We start from the raw sequence: 27,390 nt of genomic DNA on the forward strand, positions 1-27,390 counted from the left end.
GTTCTATCAGATTCAGGACTGTCAGATACATTCACTCATGTTATCAGTTATATCAGTTATCCATATGTCATGTTATCAGCATTCAGATTCAGTAATTATGTTATCACAGTATCAATGTCAGTTTTATGTCTCATGCATGTACTTTCACGCTCATGATAGTCAGTTTGCTAGTATTTTTGTTCATGCATATGAACCTCATGCATTCAGCTTACCTCACATGCATACCAGTACATTTAAAGTACTAACGCATTTGTGCTATGGTGTCTTATATCATAGGTTCAGAGACACGAATTTCAGAGCATCAGTAGATTCTAGTCTCAGCAGTCAGGGTTAGAAGTGAATCCTCACCTTTCGAGGACACGATCATCATTTTATTAGCTCGTTAATTAGTTTATTAGTTGGAGTTAGTTGGGGACATGTCCCATCAACTTCTTATTCAGATAGTCATGTTTAGAGGCTTCTTAGACTACAGTATGTACAGATAGCTTATTTCAGTTTTGTTTTGGGTATTTCGTACCCCATCCATATGTTATGATTTATTAGATCTTATGTTACAGTTTTGAACCTTATGGCCTTTCAGTTCATGTTTTCGTATTATACAGTATGTATGCAGTATACAGGTACAGATATAAGTCATGGGTTAGCTTGTGGTCCTTTGGGGTCAGAGTACCGTGTAACATTTCGGGTACCAGATTCGGGGCGTTACATACAAGAAGGTGAAAAATACATAGACGACAAGTCAATAAGGCAATACAACACAACATAAACACAATAAAGTAAGTGGAATATATATGATGATGATGGTGATGATAATGATGATGCACGAGGTTGTCGACTCGCACCTATATTTGCCCTTTCTGAAGCCATTTTTTTGTTCCGGCATTGATGAAACACCTAATACTTTATCTTGAGACCTAGTAATTCTATTAGGAGTAGTACTATGTATTTCTTGCGGCAGACGGTGAATGACTCTGAGATTGAGTCATTAGAGCAAATGCAGTACTAGTTATTTCTGTATTTTTTTCTAATTCATTAGGTAGATGAACATTCTTCGAATCCTTCAATTGAACATCACGACTTGTTAAATCTTCAAAATCATTATCATTAACAACGAAGTTAGGATCAAATCTAATACCTTTACCAACCAATTTCGAATCAATATTAGTCTTTTTCTTTAATTTCATCACCACACACTTCAGATCAACTGATTACAATGCAAAAAAAAAAAAAACTATTTTGAATGAGAAATTAAAGAAGAATTGGAAAACCCTAATCGAAAATAATACTCAAAAAAGAAAACTGTACTTAGCAGTTGAGTCTTTTTTTTTCGAGAAAAGGACACCTGTAGGCTTTTTTCTTTTTTCCTTTAGCTAAAACCGAATAATAGAATTGGGCCTTATTACACGAATGACTAATGAAAGGTATTAAAAAAGCCCCAAGTGTTATTTTTGTCCAAAAGTTAAAACTTGGGCCATTATTTTTAAAAAGTGCTACGAGATATCCTTTTTCTAAAAATTTTCCGGACATTTTGCGTAATTTTCCCATAAAAGAATGTAGGGCCTACGATTATATTTCAAAGTGGGCCTTGACCGACTTTCAAACCCAATCATCTAAAACCCATCCTAAACCTTGTTCAGTTCAGTTTCTGTTGAACACCCACTCTCCTTTTCCCTTTGTCAGCATCTCACATTCTCAATTCTGAAAGGTAACTTACAGCATTCAAATTTACAGCAGCCAGGGGAAAAATGGGTGGTAGAGGAAGGTCAAGAACTCAAAGAAAACACTTTGCTCAAAACAGAGAAAACAACTGGAAATACACTAATAATGATTCTGAGCATCAACAAAATAGAGAAAACACTAACTCCACTTGGAAATCATTTGTCACACAAAATCTCGCTTTTGAACAATATTACAAGGTACTCTCCCTCCCTCCCTTATTTGTTAAATTTTACATGTTAATTTTACTAATTGACTTGTATTTAGTATTAGTCACGTGGAATCACGTGATCCACGAAATACTTGGTACCTCAACTGACTTTGTCCACCAGCAACACATTGCAACTGACTTTGTCCCACCAAGGCTATCGCAAATGAGAAGAATCATCCAGTGCTTTTTACCTCAACTGCTCAACTGGGATTTGACAAACTATGGGAACTTGACCAATACTGATAATAAGAAGAGTTGCATATCTTATACTTCCTTAGTTTTAATTTGATTGTCTACTTGCACGGAGTTTGAAAAAATAAAAATAGACTTTTTCAATCTATTGATCTTGAACTAAAAGATATGTAGAATGTACCAAAATCTACTAGTCTTGTGGTGTTAAACATGTCACATGGAAAACTGGATTAAAGAGTTGCTCAAAAGGGAAAAAGGTTTTTTTTTTTTTTTTTTTTTTTATGAAATATACTAAAAAGACGAACAAATTGAAATGGAGTAAGTACTACTTTTCACACCATTTTGAATATCTAAATTTTGATTTCAAGATATTGAGTTGATCTAATCCAATTTAGCTTTGAAGATTAGTTAAATTTACTCCTGATAAGCGAAAAGTGTCACGAAATTGGAATAGAGAGGATATTAAGGTCTGATGGAGAACTTAAGCTCGATAGAATATACAGAAAATAACACATCAAAGATTCATTCTTGAATAATTTAGTGAATTTAAACTCTTGAAAGTTGTGAAATTTGTATAGAAATAGATTGGTTTCAAACATTTTGAGACAACCTAAATGGAAATACCATCATAGAAGTTAGCCTGATATGGTATAAATTGGGATGGAAGGAGTAAGTTTTCTTTTTATTTGTTTTTCATATACTTGCAATGAGTATGTGCCAATTTATGGACTTGGTTGATAGTATGTCTAATCTATGTAGGAGCAAGGGATTGTGCCACCAGAAGAATGGGGCACTTTTATGGACTGCCTTCAAAGTGAATTACCTGCTGCTTTCAGGATCAATTCAAGGTCTGTCTCTTTTCATTATCATATAACATAGCAAAGATGTTCCACATCATAGAAATCTTATTTTGCATTGAGAAGTGAGATTTAAAAGGGATGACGAATAATGCATTTGTCTTCACGCATGCTCTTTGCTCATGCAGTGCAAGCCTTTTCTCTATGATGCTTCTTTGGATTTTAGCAAGACTGGACAATGTATCCTTATATGTGGACCCAGGCTAAGTCTGCTATGTATTACAAAAGTGTATGTCCCCTTATTCGTTCTAGAGTTTATGGAAGTATGACTGCTATCTCCTTCTAATGAGTATCTCCTCCACTGACACTTTGCCGTCCTCATTCTTGATGCACTTCACTTGGTCAAGGGCACATGCTCTCCTCTCTCTTGCCTTGGCTAACATGTATAATTTCTTATCCTGGCGTTTGTTCTCTCATTTTGCATACAAGAGCTCAAAAGTTGTTATTTTTGTTGCCGTAATTGCTAGTTTTGCCTCCTTCCTAGCCATTTGTCCACTTCTCCTCCTCATCCTTACTCTCCATCAACTTCACATAAGCCATCTTATTTGCCTCCACCTTCTATAGTACTTTTCCATTCCACCACCAGTCCCCTCGATGCCCATACAGTCCCCTCGATGCCCACACGATCGACCTCTCGAGACATCCAACACCTCTCTAGCTGCTTCCCTAATGCAATTGTCAGTCTTATCCACATACTGTCCGCATTTCCACTGCTCCCCAAGCCCCCATGGCCATCAACTTCGTATACGTGCTACAATAACTTAAAGTTTATCTTTAATCGTTGTTATAAGAGGTTCAATTTTAAAAATTCAGACTAATTAACTGGAAATCAGAAGAAAAGAAATATTCCTTTAAACTTCAGATTAAATGAATAAAAACCTATAACTTCAAGTTCCAAATTGTAAGTGAAAACCAAATAAGCTTGATTACGGTGAAAGTTCACATTGCTATAATCGCTTCAAAGAAATGAACTAATTTGAGCTAATTTCTTACATATTCATCATTGTGTTATTAATGTTGCAGTAGTCAATGCTACTTGGAAATTCAAGCGAAGTTGGAGAATGATTTCATGAAATCTCTGCAGGAAGAGGTTCATCTGCTGATTATGGTTACTTTTTCTTACTGAATTGGGAGTTTTCTGCTGTATGTATACAGCTTCTAGTTCAGAGCCCTGCTATTCAGTAATATTTCCAAAATGGTTTTGTGATTCAGGGGACAGATGGGAGTGAGGTTGTGGCAATAAAACCCTTACCTTGGTATCCAGAGAATCTTGCCTGGCAGTCAACTTTTTCTCGCAAGCAGTTGAGGAAAAACAAAATACTTGAAAGGTTAGAGTCTTAAAGATCCAGTTTCTGCTTGTGCTTTAACTTTTGAATATTGTGAAATACCTTTATTCTGAAAAAGGATTATAACTAAGTCTATTGCAGATAATACTCCATCCTTCCCAATTTATGTGGTGATGTTTGACTGTTCATGAGTTTTAAGAAAGAGAAAGAGACTTTTGAAAATTGTGGTCTAAAACAAGCCAAACATTTACGTGGGTATAAATCTCACAATGGGTACTATGAGAAGTTTAAAGTTTAGTTGTTTGTAAATATAGAAAAATGTTAATTCTTTTGGGACAAACGAAAAAGAAAAGTAGGGACAGAGGGAGTAATAGTTATGGCTTTTTAGAAAAGACACTTCAAGCTTTCAATCCTTATTATGAGCCAATAACGATTATGTTCTGATGAAGACGATGCACATCTTGCATAGAAAATTGTATATCTAGAAGCGCATGTCCTGTTCACGTTCTTGGATATAAAAAGTCTTACTCTCTTCCTGGTAGTTCACCCCACTTTCATAGAAAATTATGCAATTCTTTTTCCTAGAATCTGTAGACAGCCAAGAAATTCACTGAATTGTAATTTGAAGACAACTTTTGGTTGTCTCTGTTATTGATATTTTTCATCACATTAAACATTCAGGTTCCATGAATTCTTGAAGCTACAAAATGAAATTGGTAACATTACGAGACAGGAGGCTGTTAGCATGGTGGGCAAACTATTGCTATGCTGATTTGTTTGTTATATATGAGTTAACATTGTGCCCCTTATTTGCATTCTGTGACTGCTTTGACTCAGGTTCCTCCTCTGTTCCTGAATGTACGGCCAGATGATTTCATTCTTGACAGTAAGCTATTCTTTAACACTGCAACTAAGTTCATTTATCTATTCTTCATTAATTTATGAATATCAAATTGGATATATAGAATCCTTACTGTCCCTTTATCCTGCAGTGTGTGCAGCTCCCGGTTCAAAAACATTTCAATTACTTGAGATGATACACCACTCAGCCGAACCTGGATCAGTACCTGGTGGAATGGTCTCCCATTTCCTCATTTTCTCTCTTAAAATCATTGATGTCAATTCAACTGTCTCCCTAGTTCTTTCATCCATCTTTGTTGGCGTCATATACACTCTCACTCCATCCTCACCAAAATATATTCTTTAGATCCTTGTAACATATTTGATGTTTCTCTTTGGAATGCCTCATTATATAGGTCTTAGCAAATGATGTTGATGTTCAAAGATGTAACCTTCTCATCCATCAAACAAAGAGAATGTCCACTGCCAACTTGATAGTCACGAATCATGAAGCACAACACTTCCCTAGCTGTCATTTGAATAGAAGTTATGCAAAGGGTTCCGAGCCACGAGAAACGAAGGAACTTGACATTGATCAACTTCTATTTGATCGTGTATTGTGTGATGTTCCATGCAGTGGTGATGGCACCTTGCGCAAGGCCCCTGATATATGGAGAAGATGGTAGTTATTTATGAACTACTAGTAATTATCACTCTCATTTTGCATTCTGCAGTCAATACAATTGTTTTGTGTACCCTTGACACCCCTCTATGTTTCCTTCCGTACAGGAATGCAGGAATGGGTAATGGTCTACATGGGCTACAGGTTCAGATAGCAATGCGAGGTTCGTTTTGTTCTCTCTCCCGCTCTCTCTCTCTCTCATTGTACATTAGTGTTCTAAACCAAATAAGCTGACCATCACTAGCCTATCATGCGGCACCTTATGATTTTATCGGCAAGTCACCTTTGAGTTTGTGCTTAAGGATGAGTTGCTGACTACTTCAGAGATCTGCGAGCATGCAAGTACCAGTGGCGAAACTTCTTTATATTCCAAGTCTTTTTCCAGTATGGGCTCAAGATACACCTTGACATCCAAGATCAAGATTGAGCAATGTTAAAAATTACCACACTCATGCAAGTAACACAAACATATAATAAGATAAGGTCGTTTGCGATGATTTAACCATGTATATATAGATCTCTAGGCTTTTTGGTCCATTGGTATGACATTGTAATTGAAGGTAATAAAAGGTATGAGGTAAGCCTAAAATTATATAGATTGTTCACTTCATAAATCCCGATTAATTAAGTTTATAGGCACTCTTTCTTTCCCTCCTTCACACGAGCAATACTTCCCATCGAAAGTCTGCTAAGGGCATCAACCACTACATTGGCCTTAACCGGATGGTACAAGATACTCATATCATAGTTATTCAACAACTTTAGCCATCTCATCTGACGAAGATATAGGTTTTTTTGACTGAGCACATACTGTAGGCTTTTATGATCGATGAACACATCCACATGAACTCCCTAAAGGTAGTGCCTCCAATTCGTTAAGGCAAAAACACTGCTGCCAACTCAAGATCATGAGTCTAGTAATTCTTCTCACGAGGTTTGAGCTGTCTAGAGGCATAAGCTATGACCTTACTATGCTGCATCAACACAAATCCGAGGCCAACTCCGAAGGCATCACAGTAAATGACAAACCCATTTAGACCCTCGGGTAAAGTCAAAACTGGAGTAGAAATGAGTCGAGTCTTCAACTCTTGAAAACTCTTTTTGCAAGCATCGGACCACTGAAATTTGACTCTCTTCTGAGTTAATCTGGACATAGGAGTAGCAATAGATTAAAATCCTTCAACAAACCGTCTGTAGTAACCATCTAAACCCAAGAAACTTCTAATATCTGATGGAGAGATGGGTCTAAGCCAGTTTTTGACTGCTTCGGTCTTTTAAGGATCTACCTGAATGCCTTGAATGCCCTTACTAGAAATAAAATGGCCAAGGAATGCTATCGATTTCAACCAGAATTCACACTTGCTGAACTTAGCAAATAACTGATGATTATTAAGAATAAGACCTGTGATTGATACAAAGACTTCATTGAACATATTGCTTGGCTGGCCTTGGGTACATGAGAACAAAATTGACTTATCCTCCTATTATTAATGTTTAACGTATCTCAAAGATGGAATTGAAAAGAAAATAGTTGATGATGGCATTCACTGAAGCTGAGTCACACTTTGCTGATGTAAAGTTTTATTTGAAGAGTTGCATTGTGAAGGAGGCACAAAATGATGACATCATAATAATTAAGTATGTTGAGCTTGCAATCAACAGAGCTGATATTACAACCCCCAGTGTATTCCCACATAGTGGGGTCTGGTCTGGGGAGGGTAAGATGTACTCCGAAGAAGTAGCAAAGCTGTTTCCGATAGACCCCCGGCTCAAGACACGAGATAATAACCAAATCCGTAATAAAGTATGGAACAAGAAGAGAAGACATAAATACGCCACCCATAATGAATAATAAACAAATAATAGTAAACAAATTCGTAATAAAGCATGCAACAAGGTGGCATAATAAGAATAATACACCCATCAAGTAAAGCCTTACCCTAACGACCCAAACTGGCACTAGCTTTCTAACCTAATTCGCGTCCTTCAAATCTTCCTATCTAGGGTCATGTCCTCAGTGAGCTACAACTGCTCCATGTCCCGCTTAATTACCTCTCTCCAGTATTTCTTCGGTCTACCCCTACCCCGCCTGAAGCCATCTAACGCAAGCCTTTCATACCTACGAACCGGGGCATCCGTGCCCCTTCTCATCACGTGCTCGAACCATCTCAATCGAACTGCCCGCATCTTGTCCTCCACCTAAGCCACTCCAACTTTTTCCCGAATGGTCTCATTCCGAACTCTATCACCCCTAGTAAGCCCACACAACCAACGCAACATCCGCATTTCCACCACCTTTAATTTTGAATGTGAGAGTTTTTGACAGGCCAACACTCCGCTTCATAAAGCATGGTCGGACGGACTGCCACCCTATAGAATTTGCCTTTAAGCTTAGGCGACACCTTTTTATCACACAACACCCCCGAGGCGAGCTTCCACTTCATCCATCCCGCCCCAATACGGTGAGAGACATCCTCGTCAATCTCACCATTCCCTTGAATCAAGGACCCGAGATACTTGAAACTATCCCTCTTACACACCTCCTGGGAATCCAACCTTACTACCACTTCGTTCTCCTGCCTCATGTCATTAAACTTGCATTCCAAATACTCTGTCTTGCTCCTACTCAACCTGAACCCTTTAAACTTAAGGGTCTGTCTTCACACCTCTAGTTTATCATTCACATACCTCCGCGTCTCATCAATCAAAACTACATCATCTGCAAAAAGCATACACCAAGGCACCACTTCTTGAATATGCCGCATCAACACATCCATCACCAAAGCAAACAAAAATGGGCTAAGAGTAGATCCTTGATGCAACCCTGTCAAGACAGGAAAATGCTCTGAATCTCCTCCCGCCATCCTAACCTGAGTCTTAGCTCCATCATACATGTCCTTGATGGAGCTAAGACTCAAGTTAGGACGGCGGGTATTGCTATCAAAAAAGTAAAAAAAAAGCTGATATTGCTATAAAAAAAGTCAAAGTTGATGTTAAGGAGCCTTACTCCATTTTGAGTAAAGGCAAGATCATGTTTTTGAAAAAGAAGGCATTTTTTCTACTCTACTACGTTCTGAAGGTGAAGAAACAAAAGATCATTCAGGGAAATGTACTTGTGGCTAACTCTTTCTATCAAGCGTATTAATGCATAAACTTATCCTCAAAGCTACTTGGAGAGTTTGTGGCTTAGAATCCACCGCAAGATATGACACTCCCTACAAACTATACAAATGAAGGTTTCGAGCCAAATGCTTATAAGTTATTTGTAAAAGCTGGATATTGCCCCAGTGAGCCATTAAAGTTAGGAAAACTCTTATTCAAAGCTACCACTAGGAAATCACGTGAAGGATTTGGGCACAAGCAACCACCGCTAATTCGCATCTCCATAAGAAAGGCAAATAAAAACTACATCACGATGTAAGATGAGGCTGCTGTTTCTAATAGAAGGTCTTCTATCTTTGATTGACTTGGAAAATCAACCGCAAGAACTTTTCTGTTTGAGAAGTTAGGTCCATTAAATAAGAAGAATAACAAGCACTAGAGAAGCTATTCAAACATGATAATGCCTGCTTTACCTAGAATCTAAAAGGATCTTAACGTTTGATTCTTTCTAGAATAAAGCAACAGACAAAGCTTATGATTTCATATGAGGAGGTACTAAAGGCAAAGACTTATAATATGGTGTACAGAAAGTGTAGGCTTTCTATATCATATTACGACCCAAAGTAAGCATGATACCTCATCTCGAAGGGAGGTTGTCGAGGAGTTGAAAGATACTGCCTGGTGTTATTACATATCTATGAGTGATGATGATCTTCAAGTGGACAAAGATGCCGGAGATGACCCAAGAGAACTTTAAGGAGAGAAGACCATAATCTATCCCTTAAAAGAAGTTAATCTTGCCACTGATGAAGATTCAGGGCCGGCTTACCTAAGTGCTTTTCTAGAAGCTGATGAAGAAATAGCTTACATGTATATACTCAAAGAATATAGTAATGTCTTCACTTGGAGTTATAAACAAATGGTTGACTTGAATCCCAAATTATCAGTCCATTAGTTGAAGGTCAAGAATGACACTCATCTTGTTAAACAAGCCCAAAGACTCTTTAGACCATGCTTGGTTCCATTGTTCAAAAATGAAGTTAACAAATTGAAGCTGGTTTTATTTGCAAAGTTAAATATCCCATGTGGATTTCAAGTATTGCTCATTTTCAAAAGAAGAATGGATAAATTTGAGTTTGTCCTGACTTCAGGGATTTCATCAATACATGCTCTAAGGATGAATTTCCTCTCCCCATTACAGAGTTGATGATTGATTCTACCACTGGTTATGAGGCGATGCCTTACATGGATAGTTCATCCAGTTATTATCAAATTTGTATGACACCAAAAGATGAAAAGTCACTGAATTAAATACATCCAAAGGTATTTATTGCTCCAACTGATGCCTTTTGATTTGAATAATGCTAGTGCCACATATCAAAGAGCTATGCAAAATATCTTTGATGACGTGCTTCGTAAAAATGTCGAATGTTTTATTATTGACTTAGTGGTGAAGTCAAGATAAAAGAGTTGACCGCTTGAAATACTCAAGAATGGTGTTCGAGCTGCTCTAATGATATCAACTTTGAGTGACTCCATAGAATGTGCCTTTGGAGTTACTTTTAGAAAGTTCCTTGATTTTATTGTGCGACATCGAGGGATTGAGATTGATCAAGCTAATGGTGATAAAATTTTGAAGATGCTTGAGCCTTAAATCATTCATGAGTTAAAAAGCCTTTAGCGAAAACTAGCATACCTAAGGAGGTTCATTTCGAATCTAGATGAAAGATGCCAACTATTCAGCCATCAATCATCCTTCTCACGAAGAAGGATGCTTTTTTCAGATGAGACCAAAAGCTTGTAGTGACGTCTTTGAAAGTATCAACTTTATTTGGTCTTAAGTTCTTGCAGCCCTTATACCTGGAAAGCTATTGATACTCTATATTATGGTATAAGAAAGGTCAATCGGAGCATTATTGGCTCAAGATAATAGTGAAGGCAAAGAGAACTCTCTTTATTATCTTAGAAAACTAATGACATCAAATGAGCTGAATTATGGTGTTAGTCTTCTCAATCCAAAAAATGAAGTACTACTTTCAAGCAAACAATGTTTGCTTGATTTTTATAGCAAATCTTGTCAACTTTGTGATTTTGAACCAATCCTTAGTGATCGACTTATAAGGTAGTGCATTCTGTTTCAATAGTTCAAGATCGTGGACATCCCTCAGAAAGCTATTAAGGGGAAAGCATTAGTAGACTTCTTGGTAGATCACCTGTTATGTGATGATTGGAGAACTTCCTGAGGATGTAATGGTTATTGCGGTTCAAAACCTCCATGAAAAATGTACTTCAATGGTGCGACACATTGTGGTGAAGCTAGTGCTATGTGGTATTTGTCACTCTGCAGGGACAAGTTCTCACATACTTATTTATTTTAATGAAAAAATGCTCCAACAATATTGCTGCATATCAAGTGTTAATACTTGTACTTGAAATGGCCGTTGACATGAATCAACTGCATTTGCAAGTCTTTGGTGACTCTCAGTTGGTGATCAATCAACTCTTGGGAAACTGTGAGGTCAAGAAGCCTGATCTACACCCATATCATGGTTATGCTCAGAAACTGATAGGATTGCTTGGAGATGTAACCCTCTAACATGTATCAAGGAAGGAAAGCAAGAAAGTCATTGCCTTGGCTGCTCTAGCTTTGACGCTAACTTTGCCCAATCGCGCGGTAGTTATAATCTGCCAAAAAGGGTAGTACCACCACTAAATGAGGATAAATATGTGGAAAATAAGTTTGATCATCTTGTAGCTATTGTAGCTATTTCTGAAGCTGTGGATGAAGATTGGTCGCAAACTATTGTTGGTTACTTGTGTTATTGGATACTTCTGGAAAATCCAACGAGAAGATTGATATTCGTCGTCGTGCACCTTGCTTCCTTTACCACAAGGACATATTATACAAAAATCATTTGAAGGAGTATACTCTTGTGATGTTTGGGGGAGGAGTAGACCAAATTTTGCATGAATTACACTCAGGAGTATATGCATCTCATCAGTCTAGAGTGAAGCTCCACCTAACCATACAAAGGACAAGATATTATTGGTCGACGATGGTAAAAAATTTCTTGGACATTGCAAGAAGGTGCATGCCTTTCCAGTTTCATGCGAATTTCATACATCAAACCTCCCAAAGTATTACACCCAGCTATCGCATTTTGGCCATTCGGTGCTTGGGGATTGGATGTAGTTGGTCCACTATAAAATTTTTTTGTACACTTGTACATCTTTGCTGCAATAGATTACTTTTCAAAATGGGTTGAAGTTTTTGCTCTTAAAGAAGTGAAGGAGAATGTTGTAAACTTCATATGAGTAAATATCATATACCACTTAAGAATTCCTCATTACATAATAAAAGACAATGGCAAGCCGTTTGATAACATGTTAATTAACAAGATTTGTGATCTCTTTGGTTTCTAATAGCATAAATCTTCGATGTATCATACTGGTACTAATGTTCTAGCTGAAGCATTCAATAAGAATTTGTGCAACTTTTTGAAGATGGTTATCTCCAAAGTCCAAATGAGATTGGCATGAATGGATGGAAGAAGTTTTTTAGGCATATAGAATGACTCACCGTATACCAACACACGCAACCTCATACTTGCTTGCTTTTGGAGTTGAAACAGTCCTATCCTTTGAGTGTCAAATACCTTCCATAAATCTTGTTATTTAAGAAGCACTCACTAAAGAAGAAAATGCTCAACTACGTCTTGCAGAGGCAGAAGCACTTATGAGAAAAGGCTGGAAGCTTAACAAATCTTGAATGTTTCAAGCTCGTCTATCTCGGGCTTTCAACAAAAAAGTTCATTTTGAGGTGCTTCGAAGTTGGAGATCAAATCCTTGCGGTAAGGAGACCCATTATCACTTTCCATATGTGTGGAGCAAATTCACCTCAAAGTGGGATGAACCATACATTGTATAAGAACCGTATTCAAATAGTGCTTACAAGCTTGTTGACAAAAATGGTGTGAGGATCGACCCTGCATCGTGATAACATTTATAGAAAAGCTTAGTGATGGCCTCTTTGATAGACTTTCAACAACGAATTTTGTTCCTCATTTCAGTTCCAATTAGTTTCAATTAAGGGTACTATGTGTAGGATGCATAGGGGTGAAGTGATTGGGCCAGATGAGATTTCGATGGATTTTTTATAGTGCACAGGAGGGGCAGTATGGAGTGGTTGACTTGGTTGTTTAACATTATTTTCAGGACGGTGAAGATGCACGAAGCTTGGAGATGGAGTATGATGATTCCATTGTATAAGAACAAAGGTGAAATTCAGAATTGCAACAACTATAGATGTATCAAGTTATTAAGCCACACTATGTAAGTGTAGGAAAGGGTAGTAGAGTTGTGGTTAAGGAGGATGGTGATAATTTCTAAGAATCAGTTCAGGTTTATGCTTGGATGCTCGATTTACTAAATCCATTCATCTCGTGAGGTGACTGGTGGAGCAGTATAGGGAAAGAGGGAAGGACTTGCACATGGTATTCATCGACTTAGAAAAGGCCTATGATACAGTCCCTAGGAAGGTTCTCTGAAGGTACTTGGAGGCTAGAGGTATACTTGTGACGTATACTAGGGCCATTAAGGATATGTAAAACGGAGCTAAGACTAGTGTTAAAACTGTGGGAAGGGACTCAGAGCACTTTCCCGTTTTGATGGGATTACACTAGGGACTCTTTGCTCATTTTTATTTGTCTGTGTGATGGATGTATTGACGTGACAAATTCAAGGTGAGGCGCCATGGTGTATGCTATTTGTGGATGATGTAGTCCTGAATGACGAGACTCGTGGTGGAGTTAATGCTAAACTGGAGGTTTGGAGGCAAATTCTAGAGTCTAAAGGGCTTAGGTTGAGTAGGTTCAAGATGGAATATTTAGAGTACAAGTTCAACAAGACTCCTGAGGCTGATGTAATTGTTAAACTTGATACTCAGGCCATCCAAAAGAGAGATAGTTTCAAGTATCGTGGGTCTATGATTCAGGGGATTGGAGAGATCGATGAGGATTTCACTCACCATATTGGGGCAGGGTGGATGAAATGGAGGCTCGCCTCCGGATTCTTACGTGATAAGAAGCCTCTTAGACTCAAAGACAAGTTTTACAGAGTGGTGGTTAGACCAGTTATGTTGTATGGGACAGAGTGTCGACACACCCAAAAGATGAAGGTGGCAGAGATGAGAATGCTACAATGAATGTGTGGGTTTACTAGGAAATATAGGATTAGAAGTGAGGTTATTCGGGATAAGGTGGAAGTAGCTTCGATGGAAGTCAAGATGGGGAAGCAAGGTTGAGATAGTTCGAGCATGTGATGAGTAGGTGTCCGGATGCCCTGTGAGCGGTTGCTTAGGGATGAATTCAAGCGAGATGGAGGTATACCAAGAAATATTGGAGGGATGTGTTTAGACATGACATGGAGCAGCTTCAGCTTACTGTGGACATGACCCTGGATAGGAAGATGTGGAGGATGAGAATTAGGGTAGAAAGTTAGTAGGAAGGAGTGCGTCCTTACTAGTAGGTAGGAAATCTTTGTTTTGTTATCCGTGCTAGTCTTGTTTCAGAGTGTGATTGTTTGTCATATTACTTGGTGATACTCTTATTTATGTTATTATTTGGTGTGTTAATACCTATTGTTTCTTGGTCCTTTACCATCTCTTTTCTAGATTGTTTTTGTCTTGAGCCCAGGGTCTATCAGAAACATCTCTATCTCATTTCTGAGGTAGTGACATGGATAAAAAAAAAGTAGTGGTATGGACTGCGTATACCATACTTACCTTCTCAGACCTCACTTTGTGGGAATATATTGGGTATGTTGTTGTTTTACTTTGTTTTAACAATATAAGAATTATTAGGAATTTTATTTGAATTTTCGATAATTAATTTATCAAATTTCCGACAAGCTCATTTTACTTTAAATTATTTGTACGAATTTTTATATTTCTTACATTGGTTATCTAGAAGCTCGAATTTTTCATTGACTCCCTAAATTTTATGATTCAAAACTATAGTAATTGATTTTTTTTCTTTGAAATATCTTATCGCGATTTATTTATGTACACAACAAACAATAGTAAGTTGTTTGGTTGACCAAAAACTCTTTTCGCTATTTATATACTTACTAAATATTTTTTATCTTAATAAATTAGATATGAGTTTCTAAATTTTGCAAGTAAATCTGGTTATGATATAATTTCTCCGGTTATTGCAGATCAGTTTGACCAATTTTGAGAATCAAATTATAACTTGAATACATTAATATATTTATTAAATATTTCATATCACAATAATTTCAATTTCTATTTCTTGATACTAGTAAATCTAGTTATGATGAAATTCCTCCGCTTTTTTAGGATCAATTTGACTAATTTTAAACACCAAACTAAACTGTGTTGATATAATTTTAATTTTAAAAAATATTCATAAACTATATAGAAAGTAATATAATTGAAACATTTCTCACATAAAAAACAAAAATAAAGCTATCAATCAAATTTTACTTTGTTTAAATATCATGAAAAATGTGACAAATTTTTGGATAAAAGATGTATTCAATCTTATTTAGAAATCTCTTGCACTAGTAATATGCGCTTTGTTTTGTTCCCCAGCATATGTGATTGTGTTCTATTTTTTTTTCTTGAAACATTTTCAGAGTACTGCTCATCGTGTTTGTACACTATAATACTTTGACTTGGTTAAGGCTAAGTTGCTCGGACTCTTCAAATATGTCTATGGGTGCATGTCGGATCCTCCAAACATAGTGTATTTTTGAAGGATCCGACACGGGTGCGGCAACATTTTTTGGAGAGTCCAAGCAACTTAGGGTTAAGGTACTCGGTCATATATTTACAATGTTTTAATTTATATAGAATATACACTTAGGAAATTGAAAGGTTGGTCTAATCAATCTCAAGGATTCAACCTCAGGTTTCCTAACTTTCATATTTTTTTCAAGAGTTAACAATAACAAACCCAGTGTATTCCCACATAGTGAGGTCTGGGAAAGATAAAATATATGCAGTTCACAAAGAAATTTCTTAAATACAAAAGATCTCACATACAATCATTAGTTATAGTTGATTATTATTTTTCATAGAAAAAGGGAAGTTCCACAACTTCGTATTACTTTTCTTTTAAGGGTTTTGCACATCATTAAAGAAAAATATGTACTAACTTAATTATAATTTTGGCCTTTATTTCATTTCATGTTTAACTTAATTAACACTACACTAATAATTTGAAATGTATGTAAAACTTGAGAAAACAGTACAATGAATTTTTTTTTTTTTTTAAATCATCCGTGGAAAAAATTCAATTTGGTAGAATGTCTAATATTTCGAACTAAAGGAAATAATGAATAACTTCTTCTAAAATTTTAAAGTAAGTAAACAATTCAAGATTGGAACAGATTTTTGTTTTCTAGTTAGTTTGTACCCTATGATCTAAAGCCAATAAGTGTGAGGTTGATTGATTCTAGGTAAGCGAAAAAAGAAAATGAAATTAAAAGCTATAGAAAACTGAATTTTGAATTAGGAAACACTTTTTTAATTTCATTACCCCCTCAATTCATCACGAGAGTCAGTATGACTGATCTTCAAAGCTAAATTGAATTAGACTACTTTAATATTTAAAATTTAGGTGTTCAAAATTATACGATAAATGCTACAAGTTGCAATTCTTCTCATATTAATATGATTAAAAAGATACATCTTAAATTATAGGTCAAGGTCCATTTTGACTCTCGAAAGCAAAATATGACAAGTAAAAAGAGTGAGAGGAGTACATTATGTTTCCTCGAAGAAACACAAGAACATTTATTAGAAACTTAAAAACATTTATTAATCTCATATGGGTATTATAGTCATCTAATTTATAATGATATATCTCATGATCAATGTTGATCTCTGCGTTCATATTTTCTAGCCCAAACATCTTTTCCCTTAGCAATAGGAGATATGCTTAAGATCTTATCAATGGTTGAAACATCACGAACAACTATTCGAGCATACAAAGAATGAACGTATGAAGTCGGTGGCAACATATAAATATCCTCAACACAATCTCCATAGTTTAAGTTGAAGAGTTCAAGCACTTCTACTTTAGACACAGGATGACCCTTTGAAAACGTCAAAAACATCGTTCTATCATCAACTTGTGCTTCAAGTTTCACAGACCAAATGGCATCCAATAGTCCGTTCTTACTCGGGATAGTGTAATCCAAGCTTCTTGGAATCACAGTTATGAAGCCAAATATTGGATGTGGAAATCCAGGGACATGGATGGGAAAATTTAGGGGAATTCTCGAATATCTCATTGGTAAGACTTGGACCAAAATATCTGCAAATACAATAGAACATACATTGTTCAAGTAGTATTTATTCCATTTATCATGGTGAACCTAATTTTATAGAAATTTTGGAATAAAATGACTTTATCCATTGTCAGAGTCGTATGTGGCATGTCCCCTGCAGAATTTGACGTAGGTGGAACTTTTGATTGTAGCCACCTCAAGCATATAACTTCTTTTTGAATTTCATTTATTACTGTTAGAATATGGGTAGAAATAGGAATAACATATAAAATCCTACTTGAAAAAGGATTGTAATGTAGTGTCCTATTAGGAAAAGGATTGGAATGTATTGTCTATAAATAGGGCCTCAATGTAATAATGTAGTTACAACAATTCAATAATATTTTTCTCTTATATTTCTCACATGGTATCAGAGCTTCCACGATCTTGGTAAAGAATCAAAGAGTTTCCGCTGCCGGCGGGCGGCTATAATCCATATGTGCCGCCCGTCTGGCCAATGATTATGTTAGCAAAAGTTGGGTCACTGGTGTATTTTTCTAGTGATTATTTTCTCATATCTTTGCGTAGCACCATGCATCTGTCCGGTGACTACTTTTTTATATCTATTTTTCTTAGCACCGTACTTCTTTTCGGTGACTATTTTCTCATATCTGATTTGCGTAGCACCGTGCATCTTTCCGGACTACTGTCTCATATCTGAGTTGCATAGCACCATGCATCTTTTTGGTGACTCCTCAGATTTAATTTACATAGTTTCGCACGTCTTTCCGATGACTCCTCAGATCTTTTTCAGTAAGGTCGTGCCATTATTCCGACCCTGCCCATATAATTTCTCTTTTCTAGTAGGATCGTGCCGTCATTCTGACCCTACCCATATAATTTCTATTTCTCAATAGGGTCGTGCCATCATTCCGACCCTACCCATATACTTTTTTTTTCCTCAGATTGTAGTCACTTTTCATCCATCAAATCTAATAATCCGGCATGTGAGCATGTTTTGGCTAAATTTTCGGTGACTTTTATGTTGAAGATCTACTCATCTCTTGATTTCGAGATGACCCGTATATTTTATACCAGTTTTCGGCAATTTTCCAGCGACACATCGACTTTACGACAACATTTACTACTTTTCAGATCATTTTTTCAGTTTGTTCCGTTTCAATTGAGGTCTCCCAGACATCCAAAGCAATCCTTATCAGTTTTCTTGCAGATATCTTCACCAAGCCTCTCACCGATTCTCATATTAGTTATATCCATAACAAGCTTGGTACATATGTCTTCTACGCACTAGCTTGAGAGAGAGTGTTAGAATATGAGTAGAAATAGGAATAACATATAAAATCCTACTTGGAAAAGGATTATAATGTAGTGTCCTATTAGGAAAAGGATTGGAATGTATTGTCTATAAATAGGACCTCAATGTAATAATGTAGTTACAACAATTCAATAATATTTTTCTCACAATTACCATGTTAGGTAACTTTACAATTTTAACAATTAAATTGTAAAAATTTGCATGGTTTTGTAGCTATAGCCACATGGCCATGACTATAAGAGACTCAGCTGGATCATGATGTAAGACCATGACCAACCTAGTGAAGAGTTCTCTATCAATAGTAAGGAATGAATGAAGGTGTTTAAGGGTGATGTTTGATGAAGCCATTGTTGTGTAGCAAAAACAAAAAATTCTTGTGTTTCTATATTTTTTGGAAGATCTCACAACCTTTATATAACATTGGAAGGGGTGGCCAATTTGTTTCAATTTGTTAAACTTTCTATTCCTTAATGTACTTACCAAATTTCTTTTGCAGTGGATGAAGCTACAACTCATTACATGCTAAATTTAGTCTAAATTTCATGTATAATTTACATGCCAAAAAAAAAGAATCTTAATATTTGGTGTAAAAGAATTAGATTCGACATTGTCATGACCCGAAAATCGAGGAAATAATGGCATCTATCTATCCCATCAATATTTAAGTCAATTAAAAAATATGAACCAAATGACAAGGTATATTTTTACACAGAAATAGTATTTAATATCTAAATTGTAAGAATCCACATAGTTGTTTTTTTATTTTCTATATACTTTGACTATTTTTTACCCCTTCTCATAGTTACTTTATGGTATTGGTGGTTTGTAGATATGGGTAGCATAACTTTCTAGGTGGTTGGATAGGAATTACGCGTTGGATAGGAATTATGTGAGTTTTTCATTTTGGAAAGATGAAAAGTTGATATGGTTGATTAAAGTCAGTATTTGGTGTATGAGCTTGGAATGTAATTCTGAGAGTTCCATTTACTTTGGAATGTGATTTTTGGGTTTGTGGTACCTTTAGCTAGGGTCCCAAGGTGTTTAGATGGATTTTGAGTCATCAGTTGGAAATTTAGAAGTTTAAGGGATAAGAGTTGACGTTGGTCAATATTTTATCTAGACAATCCCAATTTGGTGTTTTGATGGTTCCTGTAGGTCTGATATCGTTTCCAATTCAGTAGCATATTGATTTGTGTTTACAGGATATTTAAATGAATCTTGAGGGTCTCTTCAGAGTTTTTGATACTTATCTTATTAAAGTCATTTGTTGTTGTTGGTGCTCTGCTGGGTTCAAAAAAAAAAGGGAAGGGTTATTCTTTGCATTTTTTCGGAAGGGTTTACGTTCGTGAGGGCAATAGGGACTTGATCAGGTTGAGCTGGGGTTTGGTCTTTGCGTCACGAGACCTAACCACATTCACAGTGGGTCTGAGTCTGATTTAGTCATATTCGCGATGGGCTCGTTGCGTTCGCAAAGAAGAATGTGACATGAGCATAAATTAAAATTCTATTTCACACAAACCCCATAACTCGGTTTTTGAAGTTTGAAAACTCATTTTTGGGAGATTCAAAAGGTGATTTTTAAGGATTCCTCTTTGGATGTAATTCTAACTTATATTTGTGCAGTCCCACTACTTTGTCGATGATTTCATCTTTAAGTCATGATTTTAAATAGGGAAATTTGGGGATTTTGATGCTAAAATTATAAAATTTGTATTTTCGCTTAGAAGATTGATTTAAGCTATAGTTTTGATGAATTATCATATTTGAGTTCCTTACATTATGCTGATTATGGTAACATAATTTGTAATTAAAATGCTAGTTCTGACCTTGTGGGCTCGGGTCAACTTTTGGGTTGACTTTTTGAATACGAAATAGAAATATAAAAATATGAGGTGGCTTTTGGTTTTATTTTCTAATTTAGAATACGTATTTGATTAGATTGGACTCGTTAGGAAGCTTTATTAAAGGAAAAGACTTCAATTTGACTTTTCAATTCTATGTAAGGCATGTTGAGGCTTTATGAAGTGTTAGTATTGTTGACTATGTGTAATGTATTTTTGGATAATGTGTGTCCCGTAAAAATGGGATGTCGAACATTTATGTGGGTTCTAATCCGTGTTGAGTATTTACGTGAATAATTGACTTGCCAGCAGCGGCTTGATTGAACCAAGCCTCTGCAATTTCAGAATCTCCCTGTTGAATGACCTGTTCTCCCCGGCCGGAATACTAATTTCTTGTCTTGAAAGCTTAGTGTATACCAAATGAGCCGCTTTTATATATATATATATAGGTATATATATGTGTGTGTGTGTGTATCATAAAATGAGTTCAAATGAAAGTGGTGATGCATATAGACAATTCCAACTTTTTTTGGGGGTATTGAGGCATAGTAAAAGTGGTTGTTGTATGCCACAATAGCACCAAATAAATAAGAAAAAAATTTTCCATACACATAAAGAGGAATTGCATAAAGAAGCTATTTCAATATGCTTGGTTAAAACTTGAAAGATTCTTCCCTTCCAAAGTAAGGATAGAAAGGAAAAGATTTTGTTACTCGAACAACCACAAAAGCATGACATGAATTGTATGTTTTTAAAGAAGCTACATCAGGCTCGGATTGTTGCAGAGCCTTGGCTGTATTTTACCTGCTAGGATGTTGTTCCTTGAGCTATATAGAAGAGAGAAACTTAAGTCTTGAGGAGAAGTTTTGTGAAAGTATGAGCTTTAAAAGATGCTGGTAACTGCACTGGCATGAAAGATTGCAGCCCCGCTTGAGGGTTAGGACTTTAGAGTGCTACGCAATATTTCTATATAAGATTCGTCTTTCTATATGAAAAGCCTTCAATTGACACATGGTTGTTCATTCATATATTTCAGGCATGTCTTTGCTTAAAGTTGGTGGAAGGATGGTTTATTCAACTTGCTCAATGAATCCCATTGAGAACGAGGCTGTGGTGGCTGAGGTAATCTCAGAAAGAATGCATCACATTTGATTAAGTAGGCATTTGGCCATGAATATTATTCACAATCTTTTGGAATACGTTTTCTCTTTATTCTGGATTCACTTTTTACACTTTTTATTTTATTTTTTTAAAAAAATCTAAAATTTTAATTTTCATAAAATAACCAATTTTCATAAAACTCTTAATTTTTTTAATTTATTTTTACTTTTTATATTTTTTAACTTCAAAAATACCCCATTCTTACAAACATAACTTCAACTCTATTTTCAACTTCAATAATACCAAAAAAAGTGAACATGTTTTTGGTTTTCATGGCCAAACGGGTCCTAAGATTCTGTTAAATGTGTAGCTTTTTCACAGATTGAAAAAATTGATAATGTTTAGTTTCCCATAAAGTTAATGAGTGATACTACCGAAATTATAATAAAAAATAGAAAAGAAGATTATTGAGTATATAGATCTTACTCGATTGCATTAGTGTGGGAAAGCAGATAAAAGGGAACTCCTTAATGAGCTCTTTAATCACTGCAATGGCTGCACATTTGTTAGCTGAATTCTCTTATTTACAGCCCGCCCTTTATCCTTCCTCCGGTATGACACCCGGGCTTGCCTGAATCATATGCCTACTCTCTTTCTAAGTTATATCAACTAGCGGGCTGATGTGGTGCAAGTATTCTTTCTCTTTGATTTCGTTGTATGCTTTCCATTGCTACATCAACTACTATACTCCATTAGTATAATGAACACAATAGAAGTAATTAGTTTATATATTATGGATTTCATGGAAATTACTTGAATTTCTCTCTTCAATGTTGAAAAAAACTGTCAAAATAGTAGCTGAATGTGCAGCCTCTCTGACCCTAGTACAGAAAATGTTCCACATAATTACTTTTTGCTGGTGATGACTTATTTATCATAATTCCCTCGAACTACAGAGAGAACAATTTTGATATTGCATTGCAACTTTATAAAATTCTTAGTCCAACATTTCTTATCATAAAACCTGATTGTTCTTTTGTTTCTCAGATTTTGAGAAGGTGTGGGAGCTCTGTTGAACTCGTTGACGTCTCCATTGAACTTCCTCAGCTTGCTAGAAGGCCAGGTCTGAAAAGATGGAAGGTTTGTGATTAATTTTCTTGGTGCTCATTCTTATCTCTTCTCCATATGATTTTTGGAGATGACAGATTTTGGTCTACTTGCTTGTGTTGAGGTTGGGACATAGACTTTCAATTTTAAGGTTATCATAGAAAATGAAAAGTTGAGGGGAGTTCTATTGAGGGTATTTTCCTATCTCTCACGGGATCTTGCTTTTCGGTGTTTCCGCCGTTAGTATGGTTGTAGGATTCGTGTCAATTCATGTTCAGATACTATAAGACTGCATACCCTTTTCATGAGAAATTAATTGTGAAGACCTAATATCAACTACATAAAATTCTGTTAAATCAAAAAAGCTTCCAGTCAGTAATATGATATGTCAACCTGCTCTTAATATTGAGCCGGGTCATTAACTTTTCTGAATTACACTGTCGGCCAAAGTTGAGTAATAAAAGGGGATTCAGCTGTATAGATTTTGCTGGTTCCAATACGTGAAGGATGAGAGTTACATCTTTGGAACTAGTTAGATATCAAAATTTCTGTATTTTGTTTCATTTTATCTGACCTTCAAGGATTTCACTGAGCCCGACTTGGTTATAAGCTCCACTAATTCTATATTCGCCTGTTAGTAATACAAGCAGGAGCAGAAGTAAAGACTAGTATCCATCCATAAATTCTTATTTCCATTTATGTTCCACAGGCATGGTTGCGTTACTCTGCTACATTGAGTTTGATTTAATATTTGTTCTTCTGTGCATGCAGGTTCAAGATAAAGGGATGTGGTTGACTTCTTTCAGCGAAGTTCATGATTCTCGCAGAGCTGCAGTTGTTCCTGGAATGTTCCCCTCCGGCATAGGCTATGTGGATGCCCCTGGGCATGGGGATGGTGCAAGGAGAAGTCACCTGCCTGATAATGGGAGTAATGATGATTCTCAAAATGGTATTGGGATGGTGCAGGATCCTGCTACTCCTACAATCTTGGCTGAGGAAGCTTCAACTCTACCATTGGAACGTTGTGTGAGGATAGTGCCACATGATCAGAACAGCGGAGCCTTCTTTATTGCTGTCTTTCACAAGCTTTCTCCTTTGCCAGGTGAGTAAACATCAACCATTCATCAGAAGTAGAAAATTGGGGCATTAAACATTTAACTACGCATGATATGGCTAGTTCTAATAGAAAACCTGCTCAGCTATATCTTCTTTTGCGGTTCAAGCTTTGAAACTTAGATTCGAAACTTGAAGAACAGGAACTCAAAATTCAACATGGTAGAACTCTTTTTTTGTTTGTGATTTTTAGATTATAGAAAAGCAAAGACCGAGGTTTCTAAGAACAACTCCTAGCCTAAGCTCCGATACCAAATGATAGCAACTAAGAAGCAAAATCGAGGAAATAGAACTAGTAACGAAGAAACTAGATAGAGCACAAGGATAGAAGTAGAAATTAGATTGGGCTTAACAGAAAAATTAGAAGAAAGAAAGGAGATTCTAACAATCAAATAAACATTTAATTATTAGAATAATCCAAAGGGAAGAGAGTAACTGGTAAAGTTGCTGTCATGTGACCAAGAGGTCATGGGTTCAAGCCTTTGACACAGCCCGTTGCAGAAATGTAAGGTGAAGCTGCATACACCAGACCCTGTGGCCCCTTCCCCGGACCCTGCGCATAGCGGGAGCTTAGTGCACCGGGCTGCCCAAGGGGAAGAGAGTTGAACTCATGCATGGATCTATAGCAAGAAGAATTCCAAGAAGGCTCAATAAAGAGAGACACACAATCACCCAGAATAGTATTTTCTTTAATCGTCCAAAAACTAGCTAGCTTGCCAAAATAGGAAACTAAGATATTTATACTAGGTCTATGTAGAAGCTAACAATAGTAAAAGATATCCCTATACTAGGCCTTGAATACACTTAGGCTGAAATTAGGAAAATTGTTGGATCCCAAAACTTCTTCACATTTGATAATCATGGAGCCGTCTTTGGTGAGATTCTTCTACAATTGGCTCCCCATTTGATAATCGTGTTGTTTCACTGTGGTGCTCCATTGCCTCCTTTATTGCCAGGCTCCATTTTTGAAATGTGGAGGCAGTTTTTGGTCCACATTTCTCTCCCCTTTTGTGCTTCTTGTCTTCCTCAGATACATTTTGAGTTAAAAGCTTAGTTCCCTGACCTTTTGTAGCACCCCAAGGACTTAAAGTTGATTGGGCTTGGATGGTCACTTTGGATCCTTGGTTTAGTTGTCTTTGTCTCCTCCTTTTAAATAACCACATAAGTACATTCTGGGTCTGGAGTTACTTTCCATGCTCTCTTGAAACATTCTAGACTCTCAATGTTAATAAGTTGGAAGCCGCCAATGCCATGACTGTCTATCCGTGAGCTGTCAGGGCACACACTTGATGTCATAATACAATTTTCTATCATAATTTTGAGCTGTACTTGTGTATGTATTGAGATCCTGTTCTGGATGACTTTGCAGTCATACAAAAGAAGCCTTGCTGGCCAGGGAAGATGACTTCCACAGGCAATTTCCAATCACAAAGTTTTCCTAAGGTCAAAGATATAAATGCTGATGAGGTTGAGCAAGTGGATTCTGTAGGTAATCAACTATCTGAAGCGACTATGGATGATGCTGATATTCTTGAAAATGGAAAGGATGAAGCTCCACTGGATGCCGACTGCACTAAAATACTGGATGAAAAAAGGCTGCAGTTTGAACCTTCCAGTGATGGAAGAGCTGGTCCTGAGTTGGTTAGAGGGAGAGGAAAGTTACAAACGCAAGGAAGATGGAGAGGGGTTGACCCAATATTATTTTACCGGGACGAGGCAGCTGTGGGTCAGATAAAGGCCTTCTATGGCATCAAGGAATCCTTTCCATTCAAAGGTCATTTGATTGTGAGGAATAGTGATATCAGCCATGTGAAGAGAGTTTATTATGTATCTAAATCTGTGAAAGAAGTTCTTGAACTCAATTTCCTAGCTGGTGAGCAGCTCAAGATAGCTGCCGTTGGGCTCAAGATGTTTGTAAGTTGCTCTAATTTGACACTTGAGATTTCTGTTCTTGGAACTCGTGTCATACTATATAATTTCATGTGCATGTGTTTTAACGTCCATCTTTTACAAAGTTCTTTTCAGAAAAGAACTTCGCATCCTACTCCCTCCTCTCCTCGGAAAGGATAGGAGGTATAGGACAAAACCCAAGCCCCCTTAAAAAACAAGTAGGCAAAGTACGAAGGCACCAATTGAATGACTCTTTTTGGTCATTCTTTCCTGGTGACCTCTGTCCATTGCGCTATTAGATAACCTTTCTTTCTTCTCTTCTCTCTGTTGCAGGAGCGGCAAAAAGATGTTTCTGCACAATGTGTATTCCGCATAACATCTGAAGGATTGCCATTGCTGCTGCCACACATAACCAAACAAATAGTTTATGCATCTCCTGTAGATTTCAAGGATCTTTTGCAGTACAAGAGCATTAAATTTGGTGATTTTGGGGACTCCGAATTTCGGGAAAAGGCTTCAAAGCTGCAGTTTGGCTGTTGTGCAGTGATTTTGAATAAAGGTTAGACTTGGTGATTGGTATCTTCATTTTTAGTAAAACATGATTGGTTTGTTTCTCTTTTTAAATTTTCTCTCTATTTTCTTTTAGACAATAAGACCTTGTCGGAACCCCAAGTGGATGCATCGACTATCTCTATAGGATGCTGGAGAGGCCGGAATAGCGTTACAGTGATGGTGATTGAACTTGATATTCAAGAACTTCTAGAAAGGATATTAATGTATTTGGAGGAGGATTCAGATTCCTCATTGCTGGAAAACAAGTCATTGATTACTGCCGAGGCAGATAAAATAGTTAAAGCAGATTAAGCTGAATTGAATATATTGAAAAACGATGAGACAATTTACCTGATACTTGTTGCTGGTGGCAGGTGGCAGGTATCCCGTAGAATTATTCAAGGTGTGTGCTAGCTTTCCGGGACACCACGGCTATAAAAAACAATGAGACAAATCATAGTTAAACTCACAATTTTGATAGGTGTTATATGTGTGCCATTACAAGGAAATTTGGAAAATTTTGATGTTTATTTATTGGTTTATTCTGTTTAGGCAAATTCTACAACTATAGATTTCAGATGAAAATGGAGGAGGTGTCCTTGTAACCTGATTTTTATGTATTGTGATCAAAATATTGAAGAACCAAATTATCAACTGTTGTGGATGACAAAGTAAAATGTCAATCAATAGTGTACAATATGAATATTTGTCTTTGGGTTAATTACACTAAACACTCCTCTAGTCACCCTCTGCAATTAAGTCTGTTGAGTCTCTTTCGGCACCTAGACCAGCCGTGATCTGTCCTCCGGTTGATTTGCTTGGGTCTTTCCCCTTGTGAAAGGCTATTGGGATTGATCCCTTCAACCCTCCTTGGTGTGGAAAGTCGAAGGTCGCAAGAGAAAAGAAAAGTATTCTTCAGAGCAACATTTTCAACCTATACTAGTTAAGGAAGTAAAGCAACATTATTGTACTGCTAAGTTTGTTCAATTCACACGGTTGGGGTGATTGTGATACGTGCTTTGCAAGTTTTTTGTTTTTTCTCAAAACAAAACAAAGGGATGATAGTATTTTGCTCAACTGCTCGTGTGGTATGGAAAGATTCTTTTGCATTTTTAGGATGAAAGATCTTTTACTATAGAGAGAAAAAGACGCGTGGGATAGAACGGCGTGAGAGCAAAACAAGCTTTAGTGGTGGGTTCCCATTTCATCGTCATAGTAAGAAGCTCCCAATTGTAGTTACTTAAGATCCAGTAATAGATGGGTGAGGCC

At 36.6% G+C, this 27,390-nt stretch overlaps 1 protein-coding gene and 1 pseudogene across 5 annotated transcripts; one reads left to right on the forward strand and one right to left on the reverse strand.

Moving 5' to 3' along the window:
- Positions 1–1,627: 1,627 nt before the first annotated feature.
- Positions 1,628–26,848, forward strand: LOC107870980 (RNA cytosine-C(5)-methyltransferase NSUN2). 5 transcript variants are annotated; one of them, XM_016717712.2, is made up of 16 exons: positions 1,628–1,916; positions 2,879–2,967; positions 4,000–4,084; positions 4,189–4,304; positions 4,944–5,010; positions 5,100–5,148; positions 5,255–5,340; positions 5,519–5,784; positions 5,892–5,947; positions 21,395–21,480; positions 22,507–22,599; positions 23,338–23,668; positions 25,049–25,593; positions 25,903–26,128; positions 26,216–26,301; positions 26,496–26,848. In XM_016717712.2, the coding sequence occupies exons 1-16, from the start codon at positions 1,746–1,748 to the stop codon at positions 26,511–26,513; spliced, it is 2,370 nt and encodes a 789-aa protein (XP_016573198.1). In that variant the 5' UTR covers positions 1,628–1,745; the 3' UTR covers positions 26,514–26,848. The 5 variants fall into 5 exon arrangements, with proteins under 5 accessions (XP_016573198.1, XP_016573196.1, XP_016573197.1 ...); XM_016717715.2 differs by adding an exon at positions 3,105–3,205 and having other exon boundaries at positions 1,865–1,916; positions 26,216–26,848; XM_016717716.2 differs by adding an exon at positions 3,105–3,205 and having other exon boundaries at positions 1,872–1,916; positions 4,000–4,066; positions 26,216–26,848.
- LOC124898949 lies at positions 15,863–17,715 on the reverse strand (annotated as a pseudogene).
- Positions 26,849–27,390: the final 542 nt, after the last annotated feature.

This window comes from Capsicum annuum, chromosome 5 (assembly GCF_002878395.1).
Source record: "Capsicum annuum cultivar UCD-10X-F1 chromosome 5, UCD10Xv1.1, whole genome shotgun sequence".
Classification (NCBI taxonomy): Eukaryota; Viridiplantae; Streptophyta; class Magnoliopsida; order Solanales; family Solanaceae; genus Capsicum; species Capsicum annuum.